The sequence below is a fragment of the Mastigoproctus giganteus genome, chromosome 1 (genome assembly GCF_048544385.1).
Source record: "Mastigoproctus giganteus isolate SK-2022 chromosome 1, ASM4854438v1, whole genome shotgun sequence".
NCBI classification, from domain to species: Eukaryota; Metazoa; Arthropoda; class Arachnida; order Uropygi; family Thelyphonidae; genus Mastigoproctus; species Mastigoproctus giganteus.
Genome location: NC_143575.1, coordinates 170,004,577 through 170,019,160, shown reverse-complemented (window position 1 = coordinate 170,019,160; position 14,584 = coordinate 170,004,577). Strand labels below are relative to the sequence as shown.

Genomic DNA, 14,584 nt, shown 5'->3' with positions numbered 1-14,584 from the left:
ATGGCTTGAGCATGCTCAATGCGATGGGATTCTTCCTCTTGCTCAGAATAAATCGCCTGAGTGGGCATAAATTCAAATTGAGTAAAGAAGGTTGTGGAGTAGATGTGCGGAAGTTTGCCTTTAGCTAGCGGGTGGTTGATTGCTGGAACAAACTTCCATCTGTCGTTGTAGAAGTTGATAGCTTAAATAGATTCAAGACAGAACTTGAGAAACATTTGGAGTGAGTGGATGGGTGAAATAAGTTTTTTTTTTTTTTTTTTTTTTGCTGATGCTATATAAGCTTGCTTCCTTGCATCATATGCTAATGTTAACTCTGGGGAGTAAGAAGATGTTAAAGATATGGTAGAAAACATTTCTATTGCAGTTGGCATTGCAATAGACATGGCATTTCTGGCAATTAATTTTGTAATAGTATCTTGACTAACATTATTCCAAGCAAACTGGAAAGTTTCCCATAAATTTTGTGAAGACTTCACAGACTTAAAGTCTTTGAAGACTTTGTAAGTCTGTGAAGTTGTTGCATAACCCACCAAATAGTTGCATAAACCACTACTGCTTTATGCAACTGTTTGGATTTTGCTTCAGGAGTAGAATGGTACCAGACAAATATCAATGCTCTGTTTATTTAAAATTTCAGATTACTTGTTTCTCCTCTTCCACTAAGCCAACAAAACATTGTCTTACCCTAGTTGTTTTTTAAATATTTACTACTGTTTTTAACATTAGCATTAGTAGAGGCATATGATGCAAGAAAGCAAGCTTATGCAGCATCAGCCAAAAAAAAAAAAAAAAACCCCTTCCCTTCACCCCTCCCCAATCGTTTGAAATACCTGTCCAGCTGAGCCTTAAATTTATTTAGGCTATTAACTTAACTTACACAACAAGGGATGGAAGTCTGTTCCACCAACCAACTACCCACTGGCTAAAGGCAAATTTTCACACATCTATCCTACATCTGTCTTTCCTCAATTTGAATTTATGCCCTCTCAGGTGATTATCCTGAGCAAGAGGCAGTATCCCATCAGCATTGAGCATGCTCAAACCATTCAAGGCTTTGTACACCTCTATCAGATCACCTCGCCGGTGCCTAGTCTCCAGACACTGTAATTTGCAAAACTTTAGCCTTTCTTCGTAAGAGCAACCCTTCATTCCGTTCACTAACTTTGTTGCCCTTCTCTGTACTCGTTCCAGCAGTAATACATCCTTCTTGAAATGCGGCCTCCAAACCTGTATACAGTACTCAAGGTGCAGCCTGACCATTGCCTTATACAAGGGAATAATCACCTCCCTATCCCTGCTAGAAAAATTCCTGTATATCATTGATAAGACACCATGAGCTACTCTTGCAGCCCATCTGCACTGCTCAGAGAACTTCATATCTGCCTGCACAATTACCCCCAAGTCCTTTTCATTCTCTACCACTGTCAGTGTAGTACCACAGAGTTGATACGTTGCTCTGGCGTTGCTGTTTCCCCATATGTAGTACTTTACATTTGTCGATGTTAAAGTTCATTTGCTGCCTCTCAGCCCATCTGCTCAACCTTTCCAGATCCTGTTGGGGCAGCATAGCATCAGTAGCATCCTTAACAACCCTGCCAACCTTTGTATCATCTGCAAACTTGGACATTAAGCTTGATATACCATCATCAATATTATTTATAAATACAGAAAACAACAATGGACCCAACACTGAACCCTGAGGAACTCCACTAATAACATTAGTCCACGATGAGCAGTGTCCATTAATTACCACTCTGTCTTCTGCCACTCAACCATCCCTTTATCCATAGCAATAATTTGCCACCAATGCCACACTGCTCCAAATTGTGCAGCAGTCTTCCATGTGCAACAGTATCAAAAGCCTTTCTAAGATCCAAATATATAATATCAAGTTATTCCCTGCATCCAGTTCTTTTGTGACTACATCATAGTATCCAATCAAATTGGTCAGGCAAGACCTTCCCTTAACAAAACCATGCTGTGTCTGAGCTATAACTGAATTCTTGTCAAGATGATCCTGCAGTGCTTCTTTAACCAGTGCTTCCATTAATTTTCCTGGAACAGAAGTTAAACTCACAGGTCTATAATTACTTGTGTCAGCCTTTGATCCTCCTTTGTGAATTGGGGTTACATTTGCACATCTGCAGTCTGTGGGTACCTCTCAATAATTACGGCTAACAGATTGCTTACTTCCTTTGCTGCCTCCTTTAATATAACTGGATAGATCCCATCCACCCCAGGTGCCTTTCTTGTATTTATATTCAAAAATTTCTCCTCCACTTTATTCTCAATTATTACAAGATCCTCTAGTTCACTGCCAGTGTTTACTTCATCTATGGCATTCCCCTTCCTGAATAACTCGTGTGTGAATGCAGATGCAAAATATTGATTTAGCTTGTTAGCTACCTGAGCAGGATCATGAACAGTTGAACCATCGATATCAAGTGGACCAATCTGATTCATCCCCTTCCTTCTAGAGTTTACATAAGTAAAGAACTCCTTGCTTTCTTTACATCCCTTGCCAAAGATTTCTCGTAATCTGCCTTCGCCTGCCTAACCTCCTTTGTAACTTGGTTACAGATCAGCTTATATCTATCATAGGCTTCCATGTCACCCATTAATTTATATGTATCCCATGCATTTTTCTTCTCTGCCATATGTCTCATTAGTTCATCTGACATCCATAATAGTAGTTAAAGTATTTTTGTGTTTAGGAGAGATGTTTGAAAAATTCATGGCTTGAGTATGTCTGGCATGCATGAGGTTGAGAATGGTAACGTGTTACTTTCAACATAGTCCCCTTTTTGGAGTCAATATTTTTGTCATGCATGCTGCAATGCATTGATTCCAGCTACAAAGAAAATTTCTTTTGGACCTCTAGAAATGCATTCAATAGAGTTTGTTTGTTTGTTATTTGGTTTTTAGGAGCATTAGCAACTAAGGCCATATTGCTCCGGGATATGCGGTGGTCATTCCCCTGACCTTTCCACATCCTCCATATTTGGTAGTGACGGGCTCGAACCCCATTCAATAGAGAAATTGTCACTGTACTGTGGGTGTGAAAATGGATGTCAGCCAGGTATTTTTTCAAATTAGGAAATAGGTGAAAGTATAATGGTGCTAGATCTGTGAATATGTGAAATAAGTGAAAGTGTAATCATGCTAGATCTGTGAATATGGGAGTTGGTGCATGATTTGAAAGCCACACTCATGCAGTACAGCCATGGCAATGATAGATTTTTGGGGAGGGTATGTTGCTCTAGGGGAACAAGATTCCTTTGCTGAGTTTTCCTTGGCTTTTGTATTTGATATTTTCATGCAAACTCCTCTCAATGTCGGCATAATATGCCCCTGTGACTGCCTGGAATTTCTGAAAGTAATCCACCTACAATTCTACATCAGCATCCCAAAATGCGAGCATCCCTGATGGCATCACCTTGCCAGCAGAAAAGACTGACTAGACTTTCTTTGAGTGGGATGGGGGAAGAACTATGGATTTCTCCTGTGTCTCTGGCTGAAAATGATAGACCTAAGTCTTAATCATGGTCACAAACCTGTTTTCAAGCAGATCCAGCAAATGAATCTGCTTGAAAATGTGCATTCACTTGACTTGACAACTCTTGTATGTTTTTGATCTGCTGTCAACAACTTTGGGACCCACTGTGCCAACACCTTTTTCATAGAGAGAAACTAATATTACGATGTGGATATTGTTTTTGTTTTGTTTGTTATTTGGTTTTTAGGAGCATTAGCAACTAAGGCCATATTGTTCCAGGGATATGCGGTGGTCATTCCCGGAACTTTCCGCATCCTCTGTATTTGGTGGTCACGGGCTCGAACCCCAGTCTTATCAAGAAGCATGTGCTACGCACTGCTGCTCCTGCCCCCCCCCTCGCTATGGAGGTGCCTATATTATGTGGGGTACACATTCAGATGAGATACCTAAAATGCTGGAAATGTACTGAACTGTCATTCACTGATCACTCGTCACCAGATAATGCATACCATCAACAACTTCTAGAGTGATGTATATTGCAGGTCTTCCACAGGGAAGATCATCTTCCAGGCTCTCCTGACCTTGTTTAATTTCTGCTGCCCACTTTATAATCTGGAATGGGGAGGGCATCCTTCCTAATGTAACTATAACCTAATGAATAGCATTTAGAGTTAGTACCTTTTTTCCCACACATTGGAAGACTGCATGGTAACTGATTTTGTCCAGCTTTTCTCATTCACACAACTTTGTTGAATTCAGGATATTAATTAAAAAAAAAGAACATTAATGAAACTGCATGAAACTTGGTGGGCTACTATTTGAAGTGTTATATTTTAAGTAAAAAAATTAACATTGTACCACAATCCTTTCATACTCAGGCCATAAGCTTTTCAAATGCTCTGCATATAACTAAGTTTTTGCTGCCTGTTCTTAAAAAAAAAAACTGAAAATTTTGTTCCAGTATGATGTTTGAGAACAAACAGTAATAAAGCAGGGGGGTATCTCAAAAACAACTTTGAGATCAAAATCAAACAATTTTGAGATACCTCCTGAATGTATTTAGAAGAATGTCTTAAAAAATACATACTGTAACTTGTCCATTTGGCTCTTTTGGAGAATCCCACTGAATGACTACAGTGCTTGAGCTAAGAGGTCTTGCTTGGACATTTCGAGGTGCACTTCCAGGCTCTAAAAAATTAACCCAAGCTCAAATTCAGAATTTAGATTAACAACAGAAAACAAAAAATTGAAAGTGCATTTTAGTTTTGATTCTGATTTGATATGGCTTACTGGCAACTCAGGCCAGCATGTGTCAAGTTTGTGAATTTTACAATAATAGTGGCTGTCTCTAAATAAACAAAAATGTAATGTAAATTAAACATATATGAATATTTTAAAAATATTATCAATAAAGTTTAAAATAAAATTTAATAAAGAGAATACTCATATAAAAAGATCAAATGCAATATAACTAACTTGGCTAAACAAAGTTGTATAGGGAATGTTTTTAGATAACTTTTCAAATAATGGAATTTATTTTAGTTTTCTTAACTAAAAACATTTATAGTACATTCTTTTCTTTCAGGTTAAGTCTCCTGTAATAGTAAAGAACTCTTTTTTTTTTTTTTTTTTTTTTTTAAAGTGTTTTATTGCCAAAGACTTAAACATAAAAGAAAAGGGCAAATGCAATTTAAAGATTAATAATTAAATTTCTGATTTCTTTGAAAAATTACTGTTTACAGTATAATTATTAATATTAATCAGAAGCAAAAGCAAATTAAAGAAATGGTGCTGGATGATGTAAATAATTTTAATTAAAGAAAAGAATATGAAGTGTAACACACACACACATGCACACACCACACATTTATACTGCTGAAAGGAATATGAGGTCAGGAGTACAATAAACATTAATTCAATCAGAGATCTACCATGAGCTTTAATATCACTGAATAGCTATTCACATGAGGCCGAGTACACGGTATGAGCAAAAAGTTTGGAAACTGAACTAATATTTGAGAAATAAAGCTTACCAGCCACTTGGGTGGATCACCTTCAAAAGAAGTATACTTTACACTGTATATACTGATTCCAATACTTCTACAACTAATGGAAACATTTCCAATAGGGTTTTTTTTTTTTTTTTTTGGAATTGCCAATATTCCTGGGTCATGTTTCAAATAATTATCTCAGTCATTGCATTTTAATCTCCTTTCACAGGGCTTGAAGCTTGGGAAATAAAGTCACAGAGAACTAAATCCAATGAGTACGGCAGAGACCACCTTTTCTAAACAATTTCAGCACAACTGCTGTAGAACTGTTTTGTAACATTCTTGGTTTGCTGTTTGACTGTGTGGGACAAAAATAACCCCAGAGGGCTGGCTCAACACCTGGTAAGTATGGGCTTGGCATACCCAGGTTCCTGAGCTGGATATCATCATTCCTCTCTCTCTCTCTCTCTCTCTCTCTCTCTCTCTCTCTCTCTCTCTCTCTCTCTCTCTCTCAGGGTAACTCAATTTTTTTTTGGCTGGTGCAGCATAAGCCTCAGGCTTCCTTGCACCATATGGCTAATAATAAATTCATAATGAACAATGCCTAATAAATAAAAAAAATACAATAAGTATGATCTTCACCTTTCATTGAGATTGTCTTGCTTTTTTTGGGGCCTTGGAGAAAGGGAATTTCCCATTTAGAGGAAATGGCCTTTGTTTCCAGGTTATAGCCATACACCTATGATTTTTTGCCAGTAATCATGAAAGAAACAAAGTATGGATAAGCAGCAGCATAATGAAGCTCCTGACACATGAGAATTTTCTGCTCCTTACAATCATCAATGAGAATTCTAATATGCACTTGGCTGAAATGTGTCTCACTTCAAAATTTTGTATTGAAACTGAAATGTCCTATTCAAAAATGTTAGTTTAACTAGCAACTTTGTGGATAGTTAAACATCAATCACTCCTGATCAGATTCATGGGATTACTGGTTTCTGAATTTGAAGAGCTTTGAGGGCTATATTCAAAGGAAAAGCAACCCTCTTTAAAATTTACAAACAACTGAAAAGTCATTGAAAAGTATATGAAAACAGCTTTTGGAGAAGACGTTAATATTTTGTGGGTTTCTGCTGTACTCAGTAAAAATCACTTTTTAAAATGCACTGAAACAAATAAAACATCTTTTATCCAGTGTGTGTTAATTCAGATTGCAGATAAATGGGTTATTCGTGCACTACTGTCATGTGAATATCTATATGACTTGTATGGACATTTACATGGTTTTCCAGAGCAGAACATAGTTAAGTATGAAGTCTTAGCCAGGCAGGATTGTTGACAAGGATCCATCTGATGCTGGTGTTGTTTGCATCCCATCCTACACAAGGATTTCACAGAAGGTAGCAAGAATATTAAAACATGAAACAGTATAACATTTTAATATTCCAAGCAATTAACTGGCAGGAAATTGCAACCATAATTCCCTTCCAATTAAATCCCACATACCTTAAATGTTTAGGAGTGAATCCATTTAAAAATCAACTGTTCAGTCTGTGATGCAAATTACCTTGGAAAACCAAATATACAACCAAGGACAGACTGGGAAATTATACAAATGCAAATACTAAACTAAATGCAGATTTCATTTCAGCATTGCTAAACATTGCCAGACAGGACACCACAAACTTCCACTCAGCTAACTATCACTTGATTATGATGGCAACACTGGCTGGAGGCAATGCATATTCGTTGTAAAAAGAATTGTTTAAGATTTAAGAAATAAGAAACAATTAAGAATTAGAAACAGGGAAACTCATATTTAACTTGTTTTTGAGTCATTGATACTGTGTTGTGGCAAAACTCCATAGAAATTAAAATCAGCAAAGGAGAGAGTATTTAATAGATGTGCCATAATATGATAATGAGAACATACAGACAGGAGTCACGTGAAATCTGAATGCATATGGCTAGTCTGAAGTTAAGCCAGTATACATAGGGTCTACCAGATACAAGACGATTTGCTTGAGAAAGACATTCAAGTGCTACAAGCTACCATTTATATTTTAACCTTTTGTGTTTTAATTGTAGAGTATTTATATTTATTTATACAGCTTCACAGAAATAGTGACTCAGCTATATTGAAATATTTAATAAAGTTGGTATTATCTGATAGTTCTATCAGATAGTACTAATATACAGTTCTATATAACAGTTCTGACAGATAGTACTAATATGGGTGTGCATGTGTAAGTGTGTATATTACAGAATAAAGATACTAGCTATTCAAAAAAAAAAAAAAAAAAAAAAAAAGAAAAAAAAAAAGTGATACATACAGTAAAACAGAAAAGAAATCTAACATGAATAAACAAAAAAATACCAAGATAACACTTGGGAGCAATGGAAAAAATATCTACAAAATATAAAGATAATTAAGTAGAACTGTTAAATATTTTTCAGAAAACTTTACCAATGTTATATTTCATAAACTAAGCAATAAAAATAAATAGATAAATAAAGTACAGATAGAGAAAATATTCATATAAATTTTTGCCAATTAAATTTATTTAACTTTTTTTAATTTTTTTTTATTTTAACAACAGTGGTGGCAACCCTAACAGTGGCATATTTTCTTACAGGCCAATCTAATTCTTTTTTTATTTCCAAAATAAATTTTTGTATTTTTTAAATTCTGTATGGTACATAAACACATGACCTTTCCCTAATGATCTGAAATAGTTATTAGATGTAATTATTTATTGTTTTTAAATGAAAAGTTTACATTTAAAAATGCTGTGCCTTTTCCACTTGAGTTTCAAAAAATAAAAATTTTTATTAATTCTGAGCAAGGGGGGTGGGGCACTACAAGAAACTATTTGTTACTTCCACTTTACAGCTGATAAAACCATTAAATGCACGAAAATTCAAAGTGATGCAATCACACATATTGCTATGTTTTAACAGCTCTGCTAAACAACACAACACTTTTCAAACTACTCAAGTCAAACTTTGTGTATATTTAAGAAACTAGACAGAGGAAATGCCACTAATTTTGAACTCAAAATTTACAAGCACCAGATAATTTTCTCATGGGCTTATTAAACTCTGCACCACCATTAGCAAATTAAATAAATAGCATCAGGATGCTGTTTGTTACTAGTATATTTTGTCTTGAAAATCACATCAAAGTGGTTTAGAAACACATTATTCAGGCTTGATTGGGTTTGTGGCTTTGCCTACATGCAACTTATTCCTATCTTAAGGTACTTTGTTTATCTATATTTTTTTTAATAACAATTATGAAAAATTCTTCAGTCTGGTTACAGTGTAAACCCATGAATAAAACCCATGAAACAGGTGATCTTATACTTTATTTTTTTTTTAAATATTACTAATTTTGATAATAAAAAGATGTGCACATTTATATTAATCATATGACTGTTTCATGCTTCATGAATTAATTGATTGGCCAATATCAAGTTGACCAACTGTAAAAAAAATGCTTCTTTCTTGCATAGTATAAAAACAAACTATTACATTAATGAAACTGTTACAAAACAATATTTATATTATAAATGATACAATAATGAAGAAAAGGCTTTCATGTAAAAATTAAATATCTATATTTATTTTTTTATTAAATATAGAAAATATTTCATAAAACATTAATTCCCACACACACACACAAATAACACTCAGTAGAAGTCTGATAAAGGCACTAGTTTGGGGTTTTTTTGAATAGTTTTATAGCAGCATAATCAGTATCAGAATTGCTTTTGTTAGGCCAATAAGCTATAAATTTATCACAATACAAACGTTTTCGTAACGTGATCTGAAATAACGTAGTTTGTACTGTAGTTGAATAAGTGGGTGTAGTATTATTCTTTTCTACTTCTTACTTTCGTGAGTTGTTTCTAAATTAAATTCATGCCTTAGAGTAGAGCAGCAAAAGTATTAATAGTCGGTCGCAAATGACGCAAGAAAGCAAGCTTATACAGCATCAGCCAAAAAATAATAATAATAAATAAATAAAAAATAACAAAAAATAAATAAAATTAATTTTCCATATCACCTATCCATCCCCTTCAATAGTTTTTTTAGCACTTCATGAATTTCTTCAAACTACCCACTTCCACAACAATGGATGGAAGCTTGTTCCAGCAAGCAACTACCCACTGGCTGAAGGACAGCTGGAATAGGAGAAAGTTATGTCTGCTGGGGGCTCAAGTTGATGACTTAGAACAGCTAACTATCAAAAAGGTGATACTGTTGTACACATTAGTACTAATGATATTCTGAATAGGAGATGTGAAGATTTAAACAAAATAAAAAAAAATAATAAAAAAAGAGTTAGAACTGAAAGTGTCTACAATTCTGCCCAGACATGATGGCATGAGAGCCTCATCAATCAATTCATTCTGGAGAGACTGTGCAAGGCTTGTGGGATAGAATTTTTCTCAGCAAGGTCTATGATGATTAACAGGAGAGACTATTTCTACAGGTATGTGATATTCTTAAATAGAAGGGATGCAAAAACATTTGCTGATACTACTGAGGCAATGTTGGGTGGTCAGAAACTGCTAGCCAAGGGGTATATACCGACTAATAGATCAAGAGTAGCCACAGACAAAGGTAGAACTGATTCTTGCACTATTTCTATTGGAACATGCAACAGATTTGAAAGCAAGGTGCTGGGGATTTCAAGACTTGGTGGACCTCTCAGGGAACAAGCAGATACATGGGCTGTTGGGATTATTAAGAGTAAAAATGTTGCATGTACACTATGCAAGATGCACAGTAACTAAACTTGACAAAATTTGAAGTACTGTCAAGGCAACAAATGCAGACATCAGAGATACAATGTCACTCAGACACTCAGATATAGGGATTCAGAATTTGAATATAAGGAGTACAATATGTACAGAAAGGACAGGACAGGAGGGGGGATATTCTCTTAGTTAAGAATCACAAAATCTAAGGCAGTGCATCATTCAGTGGACATAGGTAACCAGTGCAATGTGGAGCCAGTTTGTTGTGACAAACTGGGAAAATAAAAATGAGAATAAGTTCATGTTATAGGCCTAATGGCTGCCATGAGTATAATGAATAAAACACAGAGAGTGAGCCAGTAAACAGAATGTCTAATGGGAGCTTAAACTTTCCAGATATTGACAAGATTTTGTGGACTTATTGGATGCTTGTGTCTACATCAGCTTGTTAGAGATGCAACAAGAGAAAACAATATCCTTGGTCAATTAACAGCAGCAACCCTTCATGCATTAAGAATCAACTGATAAAAGACCCACTAAGTGGCAGTTATCACAGTGTATTGATGTGAAATTTACTTAAAGATGTAACTACTGTCAAGGACAACAGAATGGCTTTTGCTTTCATAAAGGTGACTATAATGGGCACCACTGACAGTTTTAAATTCCATGCAGTGGAACCAACTGATGCAATTAGCCACAGAAAATTCTAAATGGGAAGCATTCAGGGATTTTATTATATAAAATTAGTTTTATAACTAAAGTTTAGTTAGTAATATAACTATGATTTTATATCATTTGAGAGGAGAGGTACTATTCAAAGCTTACACCTAAATGGATGTTAGATGAACTGATGAAACCGTGGCAGAGAAGAAATATGCATGGGATGCATATAAATTATCATGTAATAGATGCCTACAGTAGCTATAAACAGTCTGCAATCATGTCACAAAAGAGGCAAGCTCAGGAAAATCACAAAACACCTCTGGAGGAGAATGCAAAGAAAAGCAACAAAGGCTTCTTTATCTATGCAAATGCTAGAAGGAAGGGAGGAATCAATGGTCCATTAGATATGAATGGTTGAACTGTTGATGATCCTGCTCAGATTGCAGGATCATCAACATCAAGGTATTTTGCATTAACATTCACACAATATATTTTTTAAAGATAGGGATGCTGAAGTATGTCAAAATCTAATAGAGAGCTGAATGATCTTGTGATAACTGAGGGAAAAGTGGAAGAGAAGCTGTCGAAGCTAAATGAAAAAAAAAAAAACACCTGGGGTGGGTGGGATCTATCCAATTATATTAAACGAGGCAGAAAAGGAGGTAAGCAAACCTTTCACCCCGATTATGAGAGCATGCTTAGATTCAGGTGAAGTTCCTATGGATTGGAGATGTATGAATGTAATCCCATTTCACAAATAGGGATCAACGGGTGACATCAGTATTTACAAACTTGCTAGCTTGACACTTGTTCCAGGAAAAAAAAATGGAGTCACTGGTTAAGAAGTAATGCAAGACCATCTAGACAGGAATGCAGATGTACTACAGTCACAGCATAGATTTGTTAGGGGGCAATTTTGTCTGATCAATCTGACACAGTAACGAGGAATTAGATGCAAAAAAATAATTTTCAACATCACTACTTGGATTTCAGAAAAGTTTTTCATACTGTTGTATATGAAAGGCAGCTTTTGATACAAATTGGAGCAGCATGACATTAACAGCAAGTTACTGCTATGGATAAAGGGAGATGGCTGAGTGGGAGAAAAATGTTATTAGAAGAGTATCCCACGGTTCAGCGCTGAGTTTGTTGTAGTTTTTGATATTTATTAAAAATACTAATGAAAGCATATCAGGCTTAATGTCTAAGTTTGCAGATGGTGCAAAGGTTGGCTGGGTGCTTAATCATGTGGGGGGGGGCAGTAATATGTGATATATAGCAATTTTGCCAGCAGGGTGGTTGTTGTTTGTTTGGTTTTTAGGAGCAACTAAGGCCATATTGCTCCTGGGCTATGCGGTGGTCATTGCCTGACCTTTCCGCATCCTCCGTATTTGGTGATCATGGGGCTCGAACCCCGGTCTAATCAAGAAGCATGTGCTACGCACTGCTGCTCCTGCCCACGGAGGCACCAATGCCAGCAGGGATAAGGAGTTGATTATCTGATTATAAGGCAATAGTGCCCATTATATGAGGACCTTCGGTGCATTCTGATATCGAAAATTCAATTCATCCTGAGACTCCAAGAAGAATATCTCCTGGAATCAGAGGAAACCTATGCTGCATTCTCCAAATTTGCCCAAGACCTCTTTGGAAGGCATAGAACTCTCCCACCACCACCACCACCACAGAATGCCTAGTAAACAGTATGTACCCTGAAGAAACCATTGTAGATCACAGCCTTCATCGTTGGGGAACAACTCCTCCTCCTCCTCCTATCGTGAACTTGGACTCATATTGCCCAAATCAGCAGGACAATCAACGTGTCTGGTATCTCTACCTGGACAGGATCGCTATCCCATGAATGACTCAACACCGTTTTGAACCTACCTGATTTAGTCCTTCCACCAATTTTCCCGGATGGCACCTGTTCCGGAATCTGTGACACCTCAGGACGAGAGGTAACTATGACCGTGCAGCTCTGCTGCCAATGCCATCTGGTGGTCTGAATAGGACGCTCTTATCCGATTCACTTTAACTCCCTATCCCTCGGTGGAGGGGAAGGGGGATGGTTCCCTGTCTCCTCCCCCCCCTGCCACCCTCTTTCCCTCTAGTGGGGCATGGACGTGCCACACTGACTCCTGGGGTTGTCTTCTCTCTCTCTCTCTCTCTCTCTCTTCCCCCCCCCACAACTAGCATCCAACCCATCCAATGTCAAAGTTTGCTCCAACACCCAAAATTTTAATCTTAAATCACATAACTTACGTATCTATATTCCTTTCAACCAAACCCAATCCTAGTGTTTCCCATTTTTTTTTTAGGTCCTAGCCACTGAAATCTCAGGATACTAGGTGGCAGGACCTGCCAGAGTACTATAAAAAATTACTGGGTACCTGACCTACATCTCTGGGGCATAGTGTGGACAAACAGTGGGGCCCACCAGGGGCACAATGGCTAAAAGGTCAAATGAAATAATGTACACAACACTATACAATATCCATATACTTTTAAATCTCTAGCCTCTACAGTGTTCTGTATCACACGACACTGTATACTACGTGGAGATCGGGGAAACTACCAGTACTGTATTATAAGGCAATGGTCAGGCCACAATACTGCATACAGGTTTGGAGGCCTCATTTTAAAAAAGGTATAGATGTGTTTGAATGGATGCAGAGAAGAGCAATGAGAGCAAGAGGAACAGAAGGATATTCCTAAGAGGAAAGGTTTTAGTTCTCAAAACTATAGTGACTAGCCACCTGCAAGGAGATCTTACTGAGGTGTCTAAAACTTCAAATGGTAAGCTCATTGCTGAAGGAATTCTCCCTCACTCAGACTACATACAAGGAATGGCATAAATTCAACCATGGAAGGACAGCTGTAGGGTAAATTTGTCTTCAGCCAGCAGGTTGTTGATTGTAGGAACAAACTCTGATATGGTGTTGTAGAGGTAGGTAGTTTGAATAGATTGAAGGAAGAACCAGACAAACAATTAGAAGAGATGGATCAATAATACAGGAAGTGTTGGATCCTTTTCTTGGAGGGGAGGGGCTATTGCTATATAAACTGGCTCTTCTGCATTGCTTGTCACTACTAACATTAATTTTATTAAAAAAAAAAAAAAAAAATGCAACTAAGAGATACCTATTACATCAAATGTCATGTTCTGCAAAGGAAAGAAACATTTTTCTTCAAAAAACTTTATAAAACAATTTTCTCAAAAAGGAAATTGATGTAATAATCATTGCAAACATTGTTAAAAACAACACTGAATGATGTAAGAAAAGAAACCGTTTAGCTGTTTGAAATATGAACTAATAAAATAAAACCTCACTAATTTAAACTAACAGAAGGAATGGGTAATGTAGTTCAAATTAGTGAAAAAAAAATTATGTAAATATTTTAAAATCTTATTCATGAAAAAAAAAAAAAAAAAAAAAATTCATAATCAAGCAATATATGTTAATATATTGGTACTGAGGTAACAAGGATTATTCTCGTTCTTGAAAACAAATAAGTTTTCGAAAAATTTTTAAATTTTTTAGACACATTAACATAATGTGCCTGTTACCTTTACCACACATGTCTGTTCATTCATCTACCCATCTGTCCACAGGTAACAACTCAACTTCTAGTGGACAGATTTTCATGAAATTTCATATTTGGATCTT

General features: G+C 36.3%; 1 protein-coding gene across 12 annotated transcripts in view; it reads right to left on the bottom strand.

Annotated features, from left to right (window-relative positions):
• The window catches only part of LOC150091249 (tyrosine-protein phosphatase Lar-like), a 1,641,114-nt gene that overhangs the window by 520,970 nt on the left and 1,105,560 nt on the right, over positions 1-14,584 (bottom strand). For all 12 annotated transcript variants that reach the window (XM_090374921.1, XM_090374965.1, XM_090374991.1 and 9 more), the window contains one exon: positions 4,584-4,684. In XM_090374921.1, coding sequence (XP_090231047.1) covers positions 4,584-4,684 — 101 coding nt within the window. The remainder of the gene's footprint in view (positions 1-4,583; positions 4,685-14,584) is intronic.